At 36.7% G+C, this 22,322-nt stretch overlaps 2 protein-coding genes and 1 long non-coding RNA gene across 3 annotated transcripts; all 3 read right to left on the reverse strand.

Annotated features, from left to right (window-relative positions):
- Positions 1-624: 624 nt before the first annotated feature.
- Positions 625-7,584, reverse strand: LOC103415822 (putative E3 ubiquitin-protein ligase LIN-1). The gene is made up of 14 exons (XM_017326932.3): positions 6,684-7,584; positions 5,382-5,627; positions 5,166-5,251; positions 3,874-5,034; positions 3,626-3,770; positions 3,195-3,449; positions 2,776-3,082; positions 2,550-2,674; positions 2,346-2,462; positions 1,978-2,232; positions 1,752-1,862; positions 1,517-1,663; positions 1,132-1,377; positions 625-887 (listed from the first exon to the last, which is right to left on the reverse strand). The coding sequence occupies exons 1-14, from the start codon at positions 7,500-7,502 to the stop codon at positions 870-872; spliced, it is 4,038 nt and encodes a 1,345-aa protein (XP_017182421.3). The 5' UTR covers positions 7,503-7,584; the 3' UTR covers positions 625-869.
- A 739-nt stretch (positions 7,585-8,323) lies between these two features.
- On the reverse strand, positions 8,324-10,885 carry LOC103415803 (bark storage protein A). The gene is made up of 5 exons (XM_008354085.4): positions 10,514-10,885; positions 10,011-10,078; positions 9,585-9,740; positions 9,185-9,436; positions 8,324-8,755 (listed from the first exon to the last, which is right to left on the reverse strand). The coding sequence occupies exons 1-5, from the start codon at positions 10,758-10,760 to the stop codon at positions 8,417-8,419; spliced, it is 1,062 nt and encodes a 353-aa protein (XP_008352307.4). The 5' UTR covers positions 10,761-10,885; the 3' UTR covers positions 8,324-8,416.
- A 2,920-nt stretch (positions 10,886-13,805) lies between these two features.
- On the reverse strand, positions 13,806-15,922 carry LOC108172194 (uncharacterized). The gene is made up of 5 exons (XR_011576523.1): positions 15,494-15,922; positions 15,292-15,401; positions 14,867-14,978; positions 14,667-14,733; positions 13,806-13,995 (listed from the first exon to the last, which is right to left on the reverse strand). It is a non-coding gene; the product is annotated as an uncharacterized lncRNA (long non-coding RNA).
- Positions 15,923-22,322: the final 6,400 nt, after the last annotated feature.

Here is a 22,322-nt window from a genome sequence, read left to right on the forward strand (position 1 = left end):
AAAATGCATAGAGATGGATAATAAATGCATAAATATAGGGATAATAGGAAAAAAAAAAAAAAAGAAAACGAAATGCCCAGGAGATGGATAATAAATGCATAAATATAGGGATAATAGAGATAATAGGAACTGAAATTAATAACCAAAAGTTTAGGAAAATGTTTGATCAAATTTTCAAAAGGAGTGTATGTTTAGTCTAAAAAATTAAAAAACGAGGCGCCTATATCAAAATGCCCATAAGGAAAATTATTGTTTTTGGGAACATCTTTTTACAGTTTTTCTTTCTCTCAATTTAGCAATTCGATTAAACAAATCAAAAGATAAAAATGAGAGCGTGTGGAGTGACCATGCGAGTTCAGATATCAAATCAGGTTTAGGCAATTCTTCTTATGACCTGTTGGTTTAGCAGCATTTACTCTCTTTTCTACATTTGACTCACACAAGGATAAAAGACAATATATGTTTTTAGTGTGTTTGAAACCAAATTGTGATGACGACAATATTGAATTGAGGCCCATCGTAGAGAAGTAGCTTTGTAAATATGTTATCGTTAAACGCATATGAAGTTTCATATTTGATTCAAGCAAGCATAGGGATAACAACTCTAAAAAATAAAATATGCAATTCCCAGTAATTCTGAAATATTTTTATTCCCTCGTGTGAAGTCAGTTTTATGTACATGAACAAAACGCATTACAATTCAGCGGTATACATCTTCTCATGTCTTTATTTCCAACAATGCTCTCCAACAAACATGAAATATTGCAAAGAATTTAATTTAAAAATAATAATAATCTATATGTATATATATTTATATATCTTCAGCTGCTCGTCCAGCTTCCATCCAAATTTTTACCCCGCTTCTGTTCTTAGCTGAGTCCCCATGCCTGCAAACCAGCAGAGAGGTTTTTACTGTTAGTTTTCAATGTAGAACCTCGCAAATTTTGAATTCTCTCTCAGTAATTATAAACTTACTGTGTACGTATACAAGTGTTCAAGGTTCGATCACATAAAAAACGATATACGTATATATATGCATGCACGTGAACAAGTATGTAGACATGCATATGTGTGTATACGTGCAATAGGATTTCTGCTTGGAGACTAAATAAGGAGGAAAGGATTATTTACCCGAATTCGGCCATCAGAAGTTCCAGTGACCAAAACGTCCTCATTGGCATCAAGAGCCAAGCAAAGGACCTTGCAATTGGTACCAGTTTGTAGGGTGTCTATTCTGTTCTGCTTATTCCTATCCCATATTTCCACACTTCCTCCTTTACCTCCCAAATAAATCAGTTCCGAGCTTATGGCAATCGCCCGCACTTCCAATGTGGTCGGAAGTGATCCAACCAGGTTGAAGTTTGCAGCATTCCATATCTTCACATGGAAATACAAATCGAACAGTTCAGTCGCATGGAAACAAATGGGTTTTATGGAAATTCTTTCTTTATTTTGTTGTTATTTTCTTGAGAGTTTCTTCAAGAAACCGGGCGTGGTAATTATGTTCTGAGGGTACCTTAACAGCTGCCCCATCCGCGGAAGAACTGGCTGTATAGATAAGTCCACTGTGAACTTGAATGGCGTGGATAGGGTTTGATTTCGTGAGTAGTTTCCGAGTGCCATTTTGAATGGTACTGAGTGTTCCCGTGGCCAAATCAATCTCCTGGAAGTTTCACAAGTTTCGTTATCAGTACGGTGAGAGAAATAATCATAGCTAGATTTAAACTACTATAACTACAGAAAAATCGTACCTGAATACCATTGTCATTGCATCCACAATATAATTTTCCATGTACTAGAGCGAAGCACCTCACATGTTTACTTGAATTTAACAATTTGGTTCCTCCATTCCACGAATGAACCTGGTACCGAGTAGCACACGTTAGTTACAAGGTCATGCTACTCTTGCTTTGTTGGTTAAATTAAAAGAAAAAGGAAGTAAAATGATGAATCAATTATGACCATCTCTTTAAGTACCTTGATACCGGTACTTTGTGGAATGAAGCAAGCGAGGCTATTCGTGACGGCTAAACTATGAACTTGATCCTTCATATCGTGTACTTGTACACAGTACATTGCTTCATTGCTAATAGACCATACCCTTGTAGTTCTATCAAGCGAGCCACTGTATAAAACTTCCCCCGATTGCAAAATTGCCAGGCTAGTAACTGCCTTTGTGTGTTCTCGAGTTTCTTGGATTAGATGAAGAACGCTACCTTTACCCGTCCATACCTTCGAAATTTGAAAGTAGATTGCCATCAAAAGAAATTCACATGGGATAAACATTGTTTTGAAAAATATGACACCATATATAAGAATGTGTGTGAGACCAAGAATTTAGTTACCTTTATAGTTCCATCTGAGTGGCCCGAAAATATTTTGTCCTTGAAGCAAATGACTGAAAGAACCTCTCCATTCTCGCTGCAATCTACTTGAACTAATTCTTTATGATCCCACAGTTCCTGTTGTCAAACATGAACATAAAATTCTGTCATGACCTCCCTTCTTCCTGGAACAAGGTACAGTATACAAGATTGCGACGAACTTACTGCACTAGAGTCTTGCCCCTCAGAAAATAGTTTTAGCATTTGAAATGCCAAGGGAGTCGATCTCTTAAGCTCTCTCAGGCCTTTTAAGATATCCTTTATGGAAGAAGTTACCTCTTGCATCCCCTCTGAAATTCACAACGTCAAGAATACGTAATTTGTCCAAGATTTAAAGTTATTATAGTAAAAAATGCCTATGAACTGAAATCCAAGGATGACCCGTTCTTACCAGGATCTTGGATGAAGCTGCTCAACGCAAGCATAGAGAGGGCTTTGTCATCGGTGTCCTTGGCAGACTTGAATATCGACATGTAACGTTTGAGCAAGCAGACGCGGGCTGCTCCACGTATTCCTGTGTCTGGAAGAACATTGAGCATGTGCACGAGCCATGTGGCTATCACAAAGCACGCTGAACATAATTCCGCATATCTGCTCTTCAAGCCTTCTGCTAAAGCCTCAAAAAGTAGACCAAACTCATGGCTTGCTAAAACAAATGCCATTTTTCTTTCCCAATTATCAGCCGCCTTCTCTTCCTCCTTTTGTTGTCAACCAGAAAAGGAAACTGATAAGGAAATGGATGGAGTAGCCAAAACGAAGCAAACGAAAATAAGGAAATATTAAAGCCAAGTAATGCAGTGCAAATCTCACAAGAGTTTCGTCATCTCCAGAAAAATTGCTAAGTTGATCCATTCGTACGTGACTTTTGTAACTTTTGTCAAGGCCAGCACGCTTGAGAAGGATAGCCCTGGTGAGAGGCCTTCCGGATGTGGTGAACCTCCCTTGCAGCGACATAATTGTCTCAGCAGCAGCAATTTGGGCAGTAGGGAAGTCCGCATTTCTGAGACATGAGATGAGCGTGTCTATTGCCTCTTCGCGGTATATGCTCATCTTTCTCGGCTCTGCCTACAAGACAAACCCAGTAATCATTAACTGACTATCTAGTACAACTGATTCATCAATGTTTGTAGTTAAATGCAACATGACTACTTCATGCCATTAACAATCGTACAATTTGATTGAATCAATTAAATATTTCACGAAGATCTAAAATAGATGAACGATTAGAGAGAGTTTCAAACCAGAAGATCGAGTTGAAGTAGTAGACCGGCCACAATAGGACACTGATCTTGAGGGGCAGTCTGCAGATAAATAAGAAGGGCGTGCATTGTGCTGACAGAGCCTTCATCCTTTATGAGATGCAGGATTTGTTCATTAAATGTCCTTCTGTCTAACACGAAGATTTAAATTTGTCACACTAGCTCAAGTTGTACAATCATCGAAAAATTGGATACAACACAAGCGAACTTGAGAATTGAGATGTATATACCTGTTTAATTTAACTAACTCGGAGAAAAAGTGAACTATCTCAAACTTTTCGCCATCACTTGCGCCGACAAAGCTATCCAAAACAGGAGCCAGCTCGGCTTTATCAGCTATTGTGTTCCTGCACTTTCCATCCTGCTGCATACATCTCAACAAGATCCTAACTGCTGCAACCCTCTCTTCGGTCGATTCAGATTCCAAACTTCTAATAATTGTTTCAAGCGTTTTTTCAGAAACCACTGTGTTAACAATCGAAGAGGCAATACCCTCTTCACTGCCACCAAGAATCAGCCCGAGTAAAACCACTGCAGCTGTTCTCGGCTTTAGACACATGTTAAGCAAATCATCGTCTTTCCTTTTGATAACCAGTAAGAGAGACTCCACAATGCCCATCTCAATTAGGTTCAGGATCGAATGCCTCAACAGATATATCAACACCACAGCCTCCATCAACCCCTTTTTAAAAAGCGCCACAATGCATTCAACATCAGAATCAACGCGCGTTAGCGTCTGGATCACAGCATTGTCTCTTGACCCTAGCTCAGACAGGAGAAAAACTGCAGCTAACAGAACCCTGGGATCAACAGAATTGAAAAGAACCTCCACAAAACCATTGATCACTGGAGGTTTCGTGAGCAAATTCTGAATATCCCATTCCACATTTGCCTCCTGCCAGAACCGCTCAATTCGAAGAACAGCCATTTCAGACTCCTTGAGAATTTCTGACATACAAAGGTTGGTAATTGCAAGTCTTAACTCACCAACTGCGCCATCAAACCCGCCTTGGGTTATAACACTGTCAGGAGAAGTTGAAGGCATTATGGCCTTCACAACAGGCTCAATCAATGGGCTTGTACTCTCCGATTGGCTCAACACTGCGCTAGGATTCTGTTCTTGCCAGCTTGCAATAAGCCTTTTGAGCACATAGTTGGTCTTAGGCAGTTGAGTGCTCTGCAAGTTCTGGCGCGTAATTGGGCACGTAGAGTTCCCTCTTTCGATCCACTCCTGGATCGCTTTTCGCTCATACGTCTGCCCCGTCTCGAGTGTCACAGGATCATCAAACAAAGTGCTAGTAATGGGACACACAAAATCCTTGGGAGGTGTATGTACTTTTCCCCCAACAGAATTGTTATCATAATCTGCCATGATCAGCTGGTCTGGAGAACTAACAAACAACAAGAAATCCCAAATTTTACACGAAATCGACAATGTGATGCTAATGTCTGATGATTTTTCAATACTTTCAAGTTGCAAATAGATATGCTCGAAATCCAAACAGGTTTGATGGGTACATACCGGCTGGATTCTGCAGAAATGGGTTGCTTTAGCTTCTTTATTTGGCTCTCTGTAGCCTCAAACAATTCCATTTCTCTGTTGTTTTCCTATAAAAACTCGACAAAAAGCCAACACATAAAAAACAAAACACATAAAAATTAAACACAAAAACAAACATAGTAATATCAGACCAGAGTTTATGTTCTGTGTTGTTGTAAACATCGGAAATATTGTTACCTCCTCAATTTCTGCTCCGTAACCCAAGGAAGAAGAAGAGTTTACCGAAATATCCTCCAGGGAAGACTCTGACTCAGAATCTGAAGAATTCACATTGGGCGAAGATTTCGAGTTCCAGGAAGGTTCCTGTTCCTGGGTTTTGAGGATATTGCTGATTGAAACTCGTTGAGGATAAAAAGGTGGAGACTTTGGTTTTCTTCTGCTGCTGAGTACTTCAACTGGTCTTTCTGCTTCAGCCCATATTGGCTGCGGAGGTTTAAAACCAAACAGAGAAATTAGAAGTTGACTCCAAATGTCATGTTTCAGAAAAATCTGCGGACTGTTTAGTACGTCCAAAGACTTGTTTAGTCCTAATTATGATTATCCCAATTGGTTTGTTTGTTGTTATGTGACTAATAATATTCATGCAATACCTAGCATTCTTGTAAAATGTTCTAAATAATCCAATTAATATTAGGGTTTGTGATGTATATATATTTCTTTAAGATACTAGCTAGGTAGGAATTACTATAATGAAGGCTTTAGGTGATGATAGTCATTTGCAATTGTATATCATTTCTTTTGGTTACACTTGCTTTATTTCAAAGTTTTAGGACCATATAAATATATATATATATATATATATTATACTTTGAACCAATTCAAACTGCGGAAGAGGAATTTAAATTTAAGTTCATCAGAAGATCACATATGCTATAATTAGTATAGCTATGTTCTCATTTGCTCAATCGACATAATTTGAATTAGCTTGATTGATGCATGATAAAAAAACACGTTGGGGTTTGGTGAATGGAATCTCACAACAAATTAGATACCTAATGATAATCATTAGGGTTTGGATAATGACGTTTTTGCAATAAGCCAAATCTTTTGTAATTTTCTTCATTTTGTATTAGTATCATGTAAGTTTGCCAATTGTCAATTCTATCCAACCATGTGCCAACAGCTGGCAGACCCCAGACTACCTCTCATTTCGTTGGTTTGACAAAGTCAAAATAATCTGCCAAGATAAAAACATACTTGTTTTAACATTTTAATTAGCAAAAGGCAAGACCTAGAAGAAATCATGTTTGAAAATTAGTCAACATAAAATAAAATATCAATAATAATAACAAATAAAAATTAGCAAATAATGAAGATCCGACCCGAGGGTAATTAAATTAGTTAAAACAGTATGCTACTATTTTTATATTTACTTCAAATCCCCTCTTATGTCATTTATTTCAGATTGAATATCACTCGAATAAATGAAATACTAATGACGTATAATTAAAGTTGGAAAGGAAGAAAATAATTCATTACATTATACCGTCCGTTTTCGAATCCGGGTTCCTCCGTTTTGATCCCTTGTTCATCATCATCATCTCCATTCTTGACTTCATTAAGTCCTTCAACTCTCTTCAAAATCACTGCGGGCAGATCAATCCGTCTACTCGCATCTTTATTTTCCAGAACTTGTTTAAAATAATTACTAAAAACCCTACAATTTTCATCAAGAACTTTCTCGTAATTAGATTCCAACTCCTTTAGCTCCGAAGTCTGCCCCCCACTCATCTTAGACAACGATTTCGAGCACGAAAACACGACGGACATGTCGGATATAGAACAGTCGTCATTTTCATAGCTAATGTTCGGGGACAAAGTTGGTAATATTTGTGATCTTTGTTCGTTGTACCAATGGACGACAGGGAGGAGGTGGACTAGAAAGAGCTCTTCAAATAGTACGGGGGCGAGTTCCGTTCGGGCGAATGAAGGGTCGGTGTGGAAGATGTCTAGGAGGCTGAGAGCAGCGTCAATGGGGCGTCTGGAGAGACCGTAGATGAGGGAGAGGAGGAGGGAGGAGAAGAGGTTTTTGGGGGTTGACCGGAGGAGCTTTTCGGAGAGGGTGAGGGAGGAGGCACAAATGGCGGGGCTGGTGGTGGAGATTGCGTTTTCCAGGGTTTCCGCGGCCAGGTTTAAGGGTTTGAGGGCGGCTTGGGAGGCGGAGGGAGAGAGTTTACGGCGGAGAGTGGAGAAGAGGTGGCGGCGGAGCTCGGCTTGGGATAGGGTTTTGGAGATGAAGGTGGCAGTGTGGCCGAGGATTTGGGAGGATGAGGCGGAGGTCATGGTGGCGGTGGTCATAAGTTATTCACATTCATGGTAGTGTTAGTGTTTTAGATTAGGAGGAGGTTTTGGGGAGGCTTTTGGTTTGGGCTTTAGCTGTTTTGACGGAAAATAACTGTTTTTATTTTACTGGCGGGAAGCGGCTTTGGACGGCTGAGACAGCTACGTGGAAGGAGGAGATTGGTCATTTGACATGGCGTTTTCAACGGTGGTGAAAGGCCGCGGCAAATTAGCCGGTTTTTGGATGAAATTTTGGGACAGTCACGGAGGGTCCCATGTATAAATAGAAATATGCCGCCCGAGCCGGCTTGCACTGTTTATAGCACTATTTCCATTTCATGTGAAAGGGTAAACTGGATGGCCATATATCTAAAGTACTTAATTAATCTTCTTGTTCTTCTTCCATTTGTCAGTGGAATAAACAATTTGTGACATGTGGGATTCAAAGTGCGGCGAAACCTTCTGCAGACTGCAGTTTAATTAAGAACGAAACACGGTTTAACTTTTTACATTTATCTTATAGGGAGTTACTTTTATCTCTATATCATATTCTAATGCATGACATACATAACTTAAAATACAAAAAAATTGTCTGTACACCTATTGAATATTCATTTGTTTGTCAGAAAATGACTTCTGAAACGATGATTTGTTTGTAAGAAATAATGACTTGTTCCATAAGGAGCCAACTGTATTCCTTTAAGCATTCTTATAAACTTCCGTAAAAGACAGACATTCATTGGTTCACGAGCACTATGTTACCATGAAATCCAAAGTTGTCTAGGCTCCAATAACAAACAAAAAAAAAAAACCAAAAACTGAGCTTCGTTTTCACTACGCATAAGAAATTCACACACACATATATATATAAACCTCAATTATTCCAAATTACAGTCCACCGATCAATGGAAGTGTGTCGTTTTATGGTGAAACTATGAAGACAACAAGGCAACGAATCTGAGTACAACATCAACTGCATTTTGAGCTGCCAATGACGCAAAGGTGTTGGCTTCATTGGAGAGAGAGGATCCTCCACCAGCCAAATCAGAGAGAGCTCTAATTACGATAAACGGTGTGTTCTGCTGGTGACATACAAGAGCCACTGCAGCACTTTCCATGTCTATTGGGGTGGCATTGAATTTGGAATTCAAGAATTCTCTGTATGCACTATTGTCAACAAACACATTTGCACTAATCCCCCTTTGGACTGCCACCACTTTGGGTGTTCTTGGAAGACAAGTTGTATTGACACAGCTCCCCAACTTCAAACCCTGTGTTGAAAATATAACTGACAAGTTACTAAAACACAAAACGAAAAAGCCCAAATCATGATTTTAGTTCTTGTAGTTTTAGTTAAATTCCAATCTGATAGCTGTAGTTTTAATTTTTGTGATTTAACCTCTGTATTTTAGTGACTGATGTCATTCAACAACAATAGCTTAATTCTGTCTATTTTCTTCGGACATAATTAGCTTGCGAGTGACATAAACTGGACGTGTTTGGGGTGTAGAAACACCGCAGACATGCCTTTAATAAAATGCTAATTTTGTTGAAAAAAATTTGAGACAACTGAACCTAGAGAGAAACTAAAGTGGAATTTCTCTAAAACTGCATGGAACAAAATCATAGTTTGGGCCAAAAACCTTAATTTCATATTTTCTGTAATTAGTTTAGGATTCCATATAGATGATGCCAATTACCTCTAGTTTCTTGGTAAGTGAAAAATATTTGTGGTTGACTGGAACCCAAAAGGCATGTTGCCTAACTTCCGGAGTGCCATGGACTGGGAAGGTCTCTTCTGGCTGATACCATGCACTGTTCAGGAGATTGGGAACAGAAGTTCCAACTTTGGTTTTGTTACTAAAATCTGAAAATTTTATATAACCAACTTCTCTTGTGTAGTCTCCAAATGATTCTAAGGACAATTCATCATTAGGCCCATCTCCAAACCTCTGCATGCATTCAAATGACAAAAGAAGATATTAAAGTTGGTCATATTTACTAAAGAGCTAGCTACCAATTTTTCCATTAATTGGATATTCAATTAACTGGGATTACCAAACAAAAGCCAATTTTCTAAAGAAAATGAGTGTTTTATACCTGCCAATTCCAAAGGCCTGTATGAGCCCAAAATTGAGGGATGGTGACATCTCCAATTTGGAGTTGGGGATCTGCATTTCCAGCAATTCCATAGTGTACAACACCTTTCACCATGAATAGGGTTTGTAGTAATTGAGTTGAGATGCCTGCATTGAGCTTTTCACAGGTTGCTACATCAATTTTTTTGCAGCAGGTTTCCACAGAAAATACTTCAATAATATTGAATGATACGGGAAGTAAATGGTTAAGATTTACACTAAAAGATTTAATAATTGTGAAAGTTGAATCTAACAGATATAATACACTCGTAGTATTGAAGCCAAACCCAATTTCTACATCATTTATTAAATACATTATCTATGATATGCACTGACCAAAGAAATTAATTAAAGTAAAACAGATGGTCATCTGCATAATTAAACATACCATGCTCAATCCAGTCATAACAATTATAACCTTTTTGTCTTCCAATCGTCCGATTCGAAACCTTCTTCCTGTCAAATTGAGTATGTAGAATTTGGTCCAAAGTTAATTTTCTTTCAATTACAATATTCTATGTATTTATAAATTTCAGAATAGAACGTGTAAAGGCAAGAAAAGCAACAACAACAAAACTTATATATACCATGAGCTATAACGATAAACATTTTAGCAAATGATACTGATTTCCGCATACTCATTTTTCTCCATATACACTCTTGTTTATTTTGGTCATTTTGATTGAATAAATAAATAAATAAAATTAAAGGACAAAAATTCAACAAAGGTGCAGAATAAGAAAATAGTGTGAGAAATCAGTTTCTTTTAGGAAATATATGTACATAGCACTCAAAAAACACCCATGTACTTATATAAAACTTAATGAATATATATATATATATATATACATATGTGTGTGTGTGTGCGTGTGTGTGTAATTTTATGCTTACCAGCAAAATCCAAATACGGTAGCTTCTGATCAGCCACAAAGCTTGTAGATTGAAGAAGAGGGTTCATCTCAAAGAAATTTGGTACTACAATGCCCAAATATGGACCTTCTTTGTTTATTCTATAAATCTTGTTCATGGTACTGTGAGAAACTGCACCATAGGATCTACTGCTAAACCCCAAAACCAACACAAGAAAAACCATCAACTCCATCCGCAAACGGCTCTCCATCTCCCTCCTTCCCTCCATCTAAACCGGTCTAATAATTAATCCACAAAACTTGATGACCCTTTGCAGACTTGCAGTGGAGAATGGTACATTTATAAACTGTTCAAGAAAGCATGGGAGGTGGTTTGAATCAAGAAATGTGAAAACTATTAACTTAAGAAAAATATTAAGAATGAATATTCTTTGTATTATTTTGTCTACGCATAAAAAGGTCAACACTAGGAATCTTATGGTTCATTGATGGATGTGCGAAGTCAACACACAAAACGTATTATAATTTGATTCAACCTAAATAAACGTGTGTAAATTAGAATTTGATTGGTTTGATTACTATTCAAACAACTCACACCACGCTATGCACCAAGGTACATGGAGCGATTCTTGGGTGGCACATGATATATGTATACAATCAAGTGTTCTCTTTTTTGCACGTGATAGTGATATACTAATATAACATGGTGATAATAGATGTTATGTGTCTATCCCATATTGATGAGAAATTATGATACGACAATTTTTTTCAATTATAATGTGTTGAGGGAGATTGTTTTGAATATAGAAAATATTCCACCATACAATTTCGGTACCATATGAAATGACAACATGCCTCGTGTCATACAATATGCATGTAAAAACAGAGTCGGTAGCCTAAGAAAATACATCCAAGGGAATTCGAACTTTGAGTTAGAGATTCCAAACCATTTTTTTTCACTTTTCACTAGACTATCCCCTTGAAATTGACATAATGAAATAGATAAACACATACAAATAGGATAGAACCAATGTTCTCAACTACTTACAAGGTGCTTAATGCGGCATGTATTATGGCATCATCCATAGATTCGAGCTGATTGGTAGATTAAACTTATCCATACATTCAGCTAGATGGATTAACATAGTTTTAGGATCCGACTTTTCAAATCCCGTTTGAATGGCTAGCTGTTATCTTACTTTCACATTTCAATATGAATTTTTGTTGTTAATAGAAAATTTCATTCTAATAATTGGCAAATATGACTTTTAGATTAAAATCATGAGTAAGATTAAAATATAATTTTAGTCCCTTAATACATTAATAACCTCATTTATTAATTACATTTGCATTTTTTAATTATTTCTTTTTTTCTTCCTAATTTTAATGTATTAATTTTCATTTCATTTATCGTAGTATATTTTGTTGTAAACATTTAGATAAACTAATTTTTGTTATATAATATATTTCGATGTACTTTGTTTTCTTCATTTAGGTACATTAAATTCATTATAATACATTTCACTGCATACATTTAGGTACGCACATTTCGGTACATACATTTCGATACAAACATTTAGGTACATAAATTCAATAGAATATATTTCAGTGCATACATTTTGGTACACACATTTAGGTACATTAATTTAATATAATACATTTTGGTGCATATATTTCAGTACATACATTTCGGTACTAACATTTAAATACATTAGTTCAATATAATACATTTCAATACATATGTTTAGATACATTAATTGAGTCTTTCAATTTTGAAGAATGTTAAATAAAATAAAAAATAAAATAAAACTTTTTTTTATTCAAAAAATAAATTAAAATTTGTATTTTAATAAATTTAAATATTTAATGGGAGACATTAAATAAAATGCATATTAATTATTTTGAATTAAGAACACATAAAGGGACTATAATCATTATGTAATCTAACAACAGGTTTATTTAAAATTTCATTCTTCTAGAATGATTAAAGTTAACAAAACCCCTTAATTTAATAACACTTGAAATATAATAGGAGTTATATCGTAAAATGAACACCCTTTCTTTTTTTACAAATGATAACGTAAGTGGGTTAGATAATTAAATGTTAGGAATGAGGATAATCGATAAGAATCAAACTTGTACCAAAGTGAATATGCATTATTGCTTTCTACTATTATAGTAAAGCGCTAAATGTATAAACACTTCTATCTAAAATAAAAAATGATCTATTCAGAAAACGAAGAAAAGTAGCTAAGACCAGTTGAGATTAAGTTTAGTCATAGTGACATGATTAATTAATTGAATAATTGGAAACAAAATAAATCAAAATGTTGAAGACTATTCAAATTCTTTGATTGAAGAACTCTCTTTCCTTCTATTTTCTTCCCCCTCTTCCCAATGGTCAAAAAAACACGTGGAGGGAGGACTTTCCGTTACGTTACGTTTCATTACGTGACTAAGGTGGAGTCAAATGATGACCCTTTTTTATTTTTTATTTATTTTTTAACTTGGAGAACTTGTCAATGTCGAAAGTCGGCTTAAACTAAAAGACACCACAAAATATGGGCATCGATTCAGAAGAGTCACTAGTAAAAAGAACCTCTTGCGCGACGAAACATACATCGTCGTGCAAAGTCACTTTGACCGACAAAACTTTAAAGTTCGTCACGCAAAATCTTGCGTGACGAAAAATTCATCGTCGCACAAAATTACTTTGCGTAATGAAATTTTGTGCGATGAAATTTTGCGTAACGAAAAAACATCGTCGAGCAAAGTCTTTACAAAAATAAAAAAAATTAGTTTTTAAAATCTTTGCGCAACATAATTCAAATATTTCGTCTCCTAAACCAATTTATTTTCATTTTTTTATTTTGTACGCATAACACTTAAGAAATTGAACGGTATATATATTTATTAACTAGCTTTAAATTTATTATTGTAGTTCGGATCGGGTTTTTGTTAGAAAAATATATTATTGTAGTTCATATCGAATTTTTGTTCGAAAAATATATTTTAAATTGACAATCGAATTAGTTCATTGTATTCATATAGGGTCAAGGAGTGTAGCTGTAAAAAATCATCAAAATCCTAATTTTTCGTTTATAACTGTCGAAAAGTTTTGTCCCGTTACTTGATATTTGAATGTTTGTTTTTTGTGATTTTTGGTGTATATGATCTCGAAGTATATACTAACACACCCCGACCTAGAAAGGTCGAAGCATGCTGGCCGTCACCGTGAGGTGACGTAACCATAAGGGTAAGTGATGCAAAAAGTGAATAAAATTAAAACTAATTAGGACCAAACAGTGAAAGAGTGCGCAATTTGTGGGTTGAACCCACTGCAATTATTCAGAGCGTAATAGACAGTGAGACTACGAAAGAGTAGTCAAGGCAACCAAAGTACACTTATTACATAGTAGTGATAAGTTCATACGTCTAAACAAAAGGAAATGTCAGAACTGCTGTGATTCCTCGAGTGCCACAGAGAGTACAGCTATCTAGGTCCTGGAGGGGTGAAAAACAAAGTTGAGTGGGTCAGTAAAACAATGCTTATAAGAAAACCTTTATCTTTGAATATACTAACCCCTCGCCGTAAAACAAGTATAGTTTCCTCAATACATACTACGTAAGTATGAAAATCCAATATATCAGCCATATAACCAGAAATATGCCAAGTAAATGATGTATCATATGCCACAATAATAATCATGTGATAATCAATATAACTAAGTGCTCATCCATCTAAGCTGACACACAAATTCGAACAGATGGGTTTTGACACGAACATGACTGGGTGTAATCAATATGCTCTAATACTACGATCACGTGAAACTGGTGCAAAAGCACATCACATACAAGTCGGATTGCCTAATGCAATCTACCCGACAAGACTGGCACCTAAACTTGGATCCAAGGTGAGCGAACGGTGCGGATGTGAACATACACGTGAAAGACTGGCCCTGGCCCTGGGGCGAGTACTAACACCGGGCGCAGCAAGATGAGCATGTACACAAGTATGTATGAATGCCATGACAGTAATATTACAACCATATAGCAGCATTTATCGCAATTTATATCACAATAATGATACTAGGCAATATAGGCGTAAAAATGAAGTAAATACACATTTATGGAAACTATAAATATATATAGGTATAAAACAATTGCCCACTCACAAGTACGTCGCTGGGTCGTAGCCCCCGAGCCTAGCTTGGCCTCGAAAATCCTCGGAATAAGTTTCTCCTATATGTGAAATAACTAAATAACATTAATTAAGGCACATAACGGAAACCTAAATAAAACGCCCATAGTTTGCTCAAACCTAGGGTATAAATATATGAAATCGATCTACTCGACAACACGAACGCGTACGTACCAACCACGCACCAGCCGAAGGTGGACGCGCCCCCACGCGCAGCCCAAAGTGGCGGTCCACGCGCGCCCACGCGCCCCCGCGAGTACACTGTACTCGCCTTCTTCGCGAAAATCTGCAGTTTTGCAGATTTTTGGGTCAACTTCCAGAGCCCATAACGAGCTCGATTCTCAACCAAATTCACTTCTACAAAAGCCAAATTAAAGCTAGGAATGTGATCTACCGATCCAAATTTACAGAAAGTTCGAATATAGTCCGTGTTGTTCAGAAATTTGGTCTGAAAGTGGCCAAACGACCACGGCTGAAATTTTCCAGAAAACTAAAATTTTCTTCCCAACTTCCAGAGTTGATTTCTAACTCGTTACTTAACCAAACTCAGTGATTCAAAAGCCATTTTGAAGTTAGGAATGTAGAGAACAAGTTTGTACCTAGAAGAAGTCCAGTTGTGGTCGAGGTTGACCAGAAAAATGGTTTGAAAATGACTAAATGGCCACGGTTCTTGTACGAAAAACTTCGGGTTCTCCTTCTTCTCGAGTTTCTGGGTAAAACCACACGTTCAAAACACAAACAAAGGATCAATAACAACCCATAGAAGTGAAATGAAGGTTCTAAGGGTTTCTTAAGGCTTACCTTAGCCATGCATGGCTTGAAAACCATAGTATCGAACTCGCCGAGTCGGACCTTCCGAGTTGGACGTTCAAAACTCGGTCAACACGCGAACCAGGGGTATGGTCGTGATCATGGGGCTGAGATGAGCATGATGATGTAGTTTGTTTGTTCGATCTATGAGTTTTGGAGCTTGCTCATGGAGTTGCAGAGGGAGAGAAAGTTCACGGGATAGAGAGAAAGAAAAGAGAAGTTTTCAAATTTTCTTTGCTTTTTCTGATAGAGGGGGGACAAAACATACAGAAAAGATGGGATGGAATAGCTGAAAGTTGAGTGATACAGAGAGTGCACGGGATGGGTTTAAAAGGAATCCAAGGGATAGATTTCTATATTTCCTACAGTAAAAGGAAATCGAAATCTATCCGAAGTAGATATTTTTAAACTTTAAAATCTACGTCTACTCGTACTAGCATGTACAATTTAAATGCGATAGCGAGAAATAAAATGGAAAGCGATAAGAATAAGTCCACGTCACTTGCCAGTAAGGCATAGTCGTCAAAACACATACTCGGGGAGAAATTACATAGGAAAATTTGGGATGGGTCATCACATATACAAACAAGTTTAATGGTTGGATTGTTGAAACTAGTTTCGTAGAATGCATATCTTATCAAAACAATATATTCACTAACACTTAAAGAGTTTATTTATATTTTCATTAAGTACAACATAAGATTTTGTGGTATCGAGTAGTGTAAATATTTTAAATTGAAGATCGAATTTAGTCATTGTATTCATATAGGGTCAAGCAGTGTAACTGTAAAAAATCATCAAAATTGGAGTTAAAATAACCGTTAAATCGTGATTTTTCGTTTATAACTGTCGAAAAGTTTTGTCCCGTTACTTGATCTCTGAATGTTTGTTTTTTGTGATTTTTGGTGTATATGATCTCGAAGTATATACAAACAAGATGGTTGGATCGTTGCAACTAGTTTCGTAGAATGCATATCTCATCAAAACAATAGATTCACTAACACTTAAAGAGTTTATTTATATTTTCATTAAGTATAGTGGAAATATTTTAAATTGAAGATCGAATTTAGTCACTGTATTCATATAGGATCAAGGAGTGTAGCTGTAAAAAATATCAAAATCGGAGTTAAAATAGCCGTTAAATCGTAATTTTTCGTCTATAACCATCGAAAGGTTTTGTCCCGTAACTTGATCTTTGAATGTTTGGTTTTTGTGATTTTTGGCGTATGCGATCTCGAAATATATATAAACAAGTTTGACGGTTGATCGTTGAAACCAGTTTCGTAGAATGCGTATCCCATCTAAATAATAGATTCACTAACACTTACAGTTTATTTATACTTTCATTATGTATAACCTGCACTAGTGTAAATATTTTAAATTGAAAATCGAATTCAATCATTGTATTCATATAGGATTAAGGAATGTAGCTGTAAAAAATCATCAAAATCGGAGTTAAAATAACCGTTACTTGATCTTTGAATATATTTTTTTTTGCAATTTTTGGCGTATATGATCTCAAAGTATATACAAACAAGTTTGACGGTTGGATCGTTGAATGGTGTGTGTATATATATACTAAGTAGCTTTAAATTTATTTATTTTGTATGTATAACACTTAAAAAATTGAATGATATATATATTTATTAAGTAGCTTTAAATTTATTATTGTAGTGCGGATCGGGTTTTTGTTAGAAAAATATATTATTGTGGGTTTTATGTAAAAAAATTGAATATGAAAGGAGTAAAGTCACATTTTCAGTAAATTTTATTATTTTCTTTTTTATTATTTACAAAAATTATTTGTATAAATTTTGCGCGACGAACCAATAATTAGTCGCACAAAATCCTTAAATTTGGACAAAAGCCAAAAATGGGACGCGGGATTAAAATTTTTTTTTTAAGACTTTGCGCGACCAATTTTTCGTCACGCAAAACTTTATGAGACCAAACTATAAGAATTTGGGCGGCCACCAAAAATGGGACGCAAGAATTTTTTTAAAAAAAATTTATTCAAGTGGTCGCGCAAAACTTTGCGCGACCAACACTTTGTCACGCAAAACTCTAAAAATTTGAGCGGGCACCAAAAATGGGCCGTGGGAATTAAAAAAAAAATTTAGTCGTCGCGCCAAATTTTAGGGGTTGCGTGACCAATTTTTCGTCACGCAAAACTTTGCGCGACCAACACTTCGTCGCACCAAACTCTAAAAATTTGAGTGGGCAAAAAAATGGGACACGGGAATTTTTTTTAAGACTTTGCACGACCAATATTTCGTCGAGCAAAAACTCGTATACTTCGTCGCGCAAAGTGATACCGTTTTTAAAACCAAAATAACTCCTCCACAATTTTCTCAATGTTTTTCTCTACTCTTACCTCTCCTCTCTCTTTCCCTCTCCCCAAATTTGACCCTCTCTCTCAAACTCACTCCTCTCACTTAATCTCTCTTCTCTCTCTTCACTATCTCTCATTCTCACTCACTCTCTCATCTCTCTCTCATTATCTCCTTTAATTCTCTCACACTTACTCCTCCCTCTCATTCTCACTCACTCTCAATCTTGCCAAAAGGTATATTCTCCCCAAATTTTAATTTTTTTCATTAGTATGTGTTTTTGGAGTTAGTTTTGAGTTTGGTGCAGGGTTTGGGGTCGAGTATAGGATGAGGAGTGGAGTTTGGGGTCGGATTTAGGGTATACCAATTTTAGGGGAGATTATACCAATTTTTTGTTATTTTTTTGTTATTTGACCATATATATTTTTTCTGTATGGAATCGTCGAGACTTTGATGGCTAAAGTTGAAGATTAGGACGCTATCGAAACATATCTCCCGCCACTACCACCACAATAGACTTGTATTAGGATTTTATTATTGTACTTTGTTAATTTATGTGTACATTTTGAATATTATATATATATATATATATTGGATAATTTGATCACTATTTTTCATATGTAATTTTATTTTGAATATGTCAATTTAAATTAAAGTAATTTAAAAAAAATAAAATCATACAATTAAATTAAATTAAAAAAGTAAAAATTTGAAAAATCTTGTGCTACCAAATATTTCAGTGCATAAACAATTAATATATGAGAAATAATAAAACAAAAAGTCAAAAACGTTGTGCGACAAAATATTTCATCGCGCAAAATATTAAATTAATTTATTTTAATTAAACAAAATTTAAAATATTTCATCGCGCAAAGCTTTGCGTGACGTTATCTTCGTTGCGCAATGATGCTTTGCTCGACAAACTAATTCGTCGCACAAAGTAGCTTTGTGTGACGATGATTAATTTTCATCGCGCAAACCCTATCGCCACGAGCTTTGCGAGACGAACCATGCGAGACCAAAATTTCGTCGCACAAGGTTTTGTGCAACGAAATTGTACTTTGCACAACAAACTTATTTCGTCGCGTAAAGAGTATTTTGTAGTAGTGAGTAGATAAGGTGATTGGCAGCCCATGGCTAATTTCGAGATGCCAAAGTTTGTCTCAATCTTAACTAATCAGGCTTAAGTAGTCCCACTGGCCCTTATTAATGGATCCAAATCCCATCTCAAATAGGTGGATATAAGAGTAACCCCCGTTAGGAAAAATTAGAGAAAGTACAAAAGGCAATGAACCTCTAATTTTTGTTGTTAACTTTACCCTATTTTTGCATTAGAAAATTTAAAATTTCTAAGAAATTTCAAAATAATGAAATCTTAAATAATGGAAATTTATTTTTCAAAATTTTGTGAATTCTCTTGTTTGGCTTACCTAAAAGAATGAGGAATTTCAAATACAAAATTTAATGTGTATATTGAGTCATTAATATAAACTGTGACATGAATAGTTAGGAAATGTACTACTGGAGGCAACAATATTGGCGATGATGATGGTGGGTGGCGGTGGTGGCTTAGTGAAGTGGATGACGATGGTGGGTGATGACGACAACAATGACAGTGATGGTGGTGACCATGGTGGCGACGATGGTGATGGTAATAGTGGATTGTGGTAGCAGCAACAGTGATGATGGTGAGTGATGGTGATGGTAACGCTAATGGTGGATGTGGCAGTAGTAATGACGATGACAAGTAATTGTGGTAGTAGCGATGGCAGTGACGGTGATGATTGTGGTTGGAAGTGGCAAGGCAACAATGCTAATGGTGATGATAGGTGGTGGCGCCAGCAATGTTTTGATGATGGTTGCAAATCTCAATAAGGTAGGCAATATGTTGCTTAGAGTTGCCTTTTCCATTGAACTGCAAGAATTTGAGAGGCTGATATCCCGTCAGCATTCGAAGTTATTAAACCTTTTCGTGTACGACTTGGAGTACATGAGTGAATTTTGGGAAGGACTTCGATATTGTGCTTTAATGGTGTTGAGATCATGTCATAGAGTTTGTTGGACTAACAAAGATACCACTGAAACAGAACAACATTTTGATTTCTCCTTCCTAGTCAGAGGTGAATTCTTGACGGGCCTCTTTACTTAGATGAGGTGAACCGCTGCTTGACTCACCACCATTGTCTTTCATTTAGCTTGCTCATGAGCGACTTGATCTGTATGTCTTTCTCTTTAATGGTCTTCGTCAGCTTCTCGCTCGCTTAGGCCATTTGGCTACTTGTTCATCAACAAAAGTGACTCCCACCACCATCACCTGCATTACCATGAAACTAGATGAGTCAGAGGACTTCGAGGCATCGTTGCAGTCTTCTTCTTTTGGTGACTATCCAAGCATGGACCCATAAGCATGCAAGGATGATTGTTCTATTGAATATCTCAATCATGGAGAGCACCTCTCATTGCTTCAAGAGACCAGCTTCTTTGTCCCCAGTGAAACAACATAAATTATTGTCTTGTTTGGACCCCGTGTGACATGAGCTGATATGCCATGGCAGCAGTATATTGGGCATAAGCCTTCAACTTACTTTGAGTGACAAATTTGATGGATGATTGATTCTTGCAGCGAACTTTATGGGATTTGATCGGAAACACTGTTTTTGCGATGTGTCAGGTTGAGATGCATACGTTCGTCTTGTTTCGAGAGATGATGCTAACATAATCGCGCCTTGTGGTGAAAGCAATCATGTTCTTGCATGCTTTCACGGGTGCAACTAGAGCCTTCTTCAACGACATTGCTTAGATTGGAGTTAAATCCCTTGGAGAAAGAGATTAGAAGAGATTATCCCACCGGGCATGTCAAATTTGTAAACACGAAATTTTCTGCAACGAAAGAAATAAGAACACATGTACAAAAATACTTATTTTGTATTAATGAATTTAGGGTTACAATCTCTGTGTAGTTATTCTTTTACAAGGGTGATGAACACTTGATCTTGAATGAAATGGAACCACGAGAAGTTTCATGTGGTGGGTGATCTTCAACTTTGATGGTAGATGAATCAGCACGTGGTTGTTGCGCTAGTTAATTCTTCACAAGCATGATGAAGAACACAAAAGTGTTTGTGTGTTTGGTGTTTTCTTTGGCTAGAGAGCTTTTCGGTTTCTCCAAAGTCTTATGCTGGCTTCGTTTCTCTCTAAAGTCCTCTTTCTTGAGAATGAGCCTCGTATTTATAAGAATTATTGAGTCTTAGTTTAGAGCCCTCATTCTAAATGTGAAACCCCGTCCCAATTTAAGTGTAATTTTCATATGGTCAGACTTATGAAATTACCTTTTTACCATTGAGTTGACTTTGTTTGACCGTCTCATCGAAACGCGTAGTTTTAATTTTATTAAATTATTCTTATCGTATTTATCACCATGAACGTGTAGGCGTGAACAGATTCAGATTCGGATTTATAACTAAGATTCTACGTTCGAACATCGAACGTTTTCAGTTTTCAGATATCATGTGTTTTGTCTTGTACGTTCTTAAACTACAAACCAAGGGGGACCCATATGGAAATTTTGTCCCCTTATCCCCTCACCCTACCTGGATTCTCCCTTTCCTTTTTGGGATATTTCCTATTCATTTGCATTATAATACAACTCTTTCTCTCTCTCCCTCTCCCGTCACTTTCTCTCTCTCTATCTCTTCCCTCTCCCCGAGCCCTTTCTCTACAACTCTCCTTCTCTTCTCTGGAACTCACACACATAACACTCCCACCACCACCTAAACCAAGAGCACCACAAGCTTCATCTCGTACTCACGAGCCTAGAACACCCAAGCTCACCTCGAACTTCCTTCCAGATTGTTGGGCCACGACCTTTCAGACCATTTTATGACCAAACGACAACGAGTTAGCTGTCGAGAAAGGTACAATTCTCTTCGTCTCGTTGAGAAGTATGATTTTTGTTTTTGAATCAGTTGATTTTGTTGAGCATTGAAGAAGTTATGAACGTTTAAATTTACCCAATTTCTAGCGCTTTCGAGGCATTTTTTGACCAATCCACAACAAGTTAGCCATCGTTCAAGGTATTATTCTCTTTATATTTTTAAGTATTACAACTTTGATTTTTAAATCACTCGATTTGGTTGAGTATCGAAAAAGTTATTAGCATTTGAAGTTGTGCCCAGAAACCGGCCAAACCTTGGCCTGACACCGTCAACCCGACCTAATTAGCCTGAAAGCCAAATCCAAGATCCAATCTTGTAGCCGGCCCAACCCAGACCTTTTGGGCCAGGCTACCAAGCCCAAGCCTATAATTGTGACCCAATTACCCAGCCCAATTGCCCAAGCCCAAACCCACTAAGCCTAAACCCAAACCCAAACCCATGACCCAGACCCATTGACTTTGACCGTTGATCGTCAACGTTGACTTTGGGTTGACTTTTTCAGGTTTCGACCGAGAATCCTCCTAGACTAATTTCGACGTCCTGATTCCAAATTCG

The sequence above is a fragment of the Malus domestica genome, chromosome 15, assembly GCF_042453785.1.
Source record: "Malus domestica chromosome 15, GDT2T_hap1".
In the NCBI taxonomy this organism is placed as follows: domain Eukaryota; kingdom Viridiplantae; phylum Streptophyta; class Magnoliopsida; order Rosales; family Rosaceae; genus Malus; species Malus domestica.

Bases quoted from the DNA above. Each gene is read 5' to 3' on its own strand.
- LOC103415803 (XM_008354085.4), bottom strand. From the start codon at position 10,760: ATGGAGGGAAGGAGGGAGATGGAGAGCCGTTTGCGGATGGAGTTGATG. The intron at 9,741-10,010 runs GTATGTTTAATT...ACCTGTGAAAAG, and splicing joins TTATGACTGGATTGAGCATG to CTCAATGCAGGCATCTCAAC. The intron at 9,437-9,584 runs GTATAAAACACT...GAATGCATGCAG, and splicing joins CAGGCCTTTGGAATTGGCAG to AGGTTTGGAGATGGGCCTAA.
- LOC103415822 (XM_017326932.3), bottom strand. From the start codon at position 7,502: ATGACCACCGCCACCATGACCTCCGCCTCATCCTCCCAAATCCTCGGC. The intron at 5,035-5,165 runs GTATGTACCCAT...GTTGTTTGTTAG, and splicing joins ATTTCTGCAGAATCCAGCCG to TTCTCCAGACCAGCTGATCA. The intron at 2,675-2,775 runs GTAAGAACGGGT...TGTGAATTTCAG, and splicing joins CAGCTTCATCCAAGATCCTG to AGGGGATGCAAGAGGTAACT.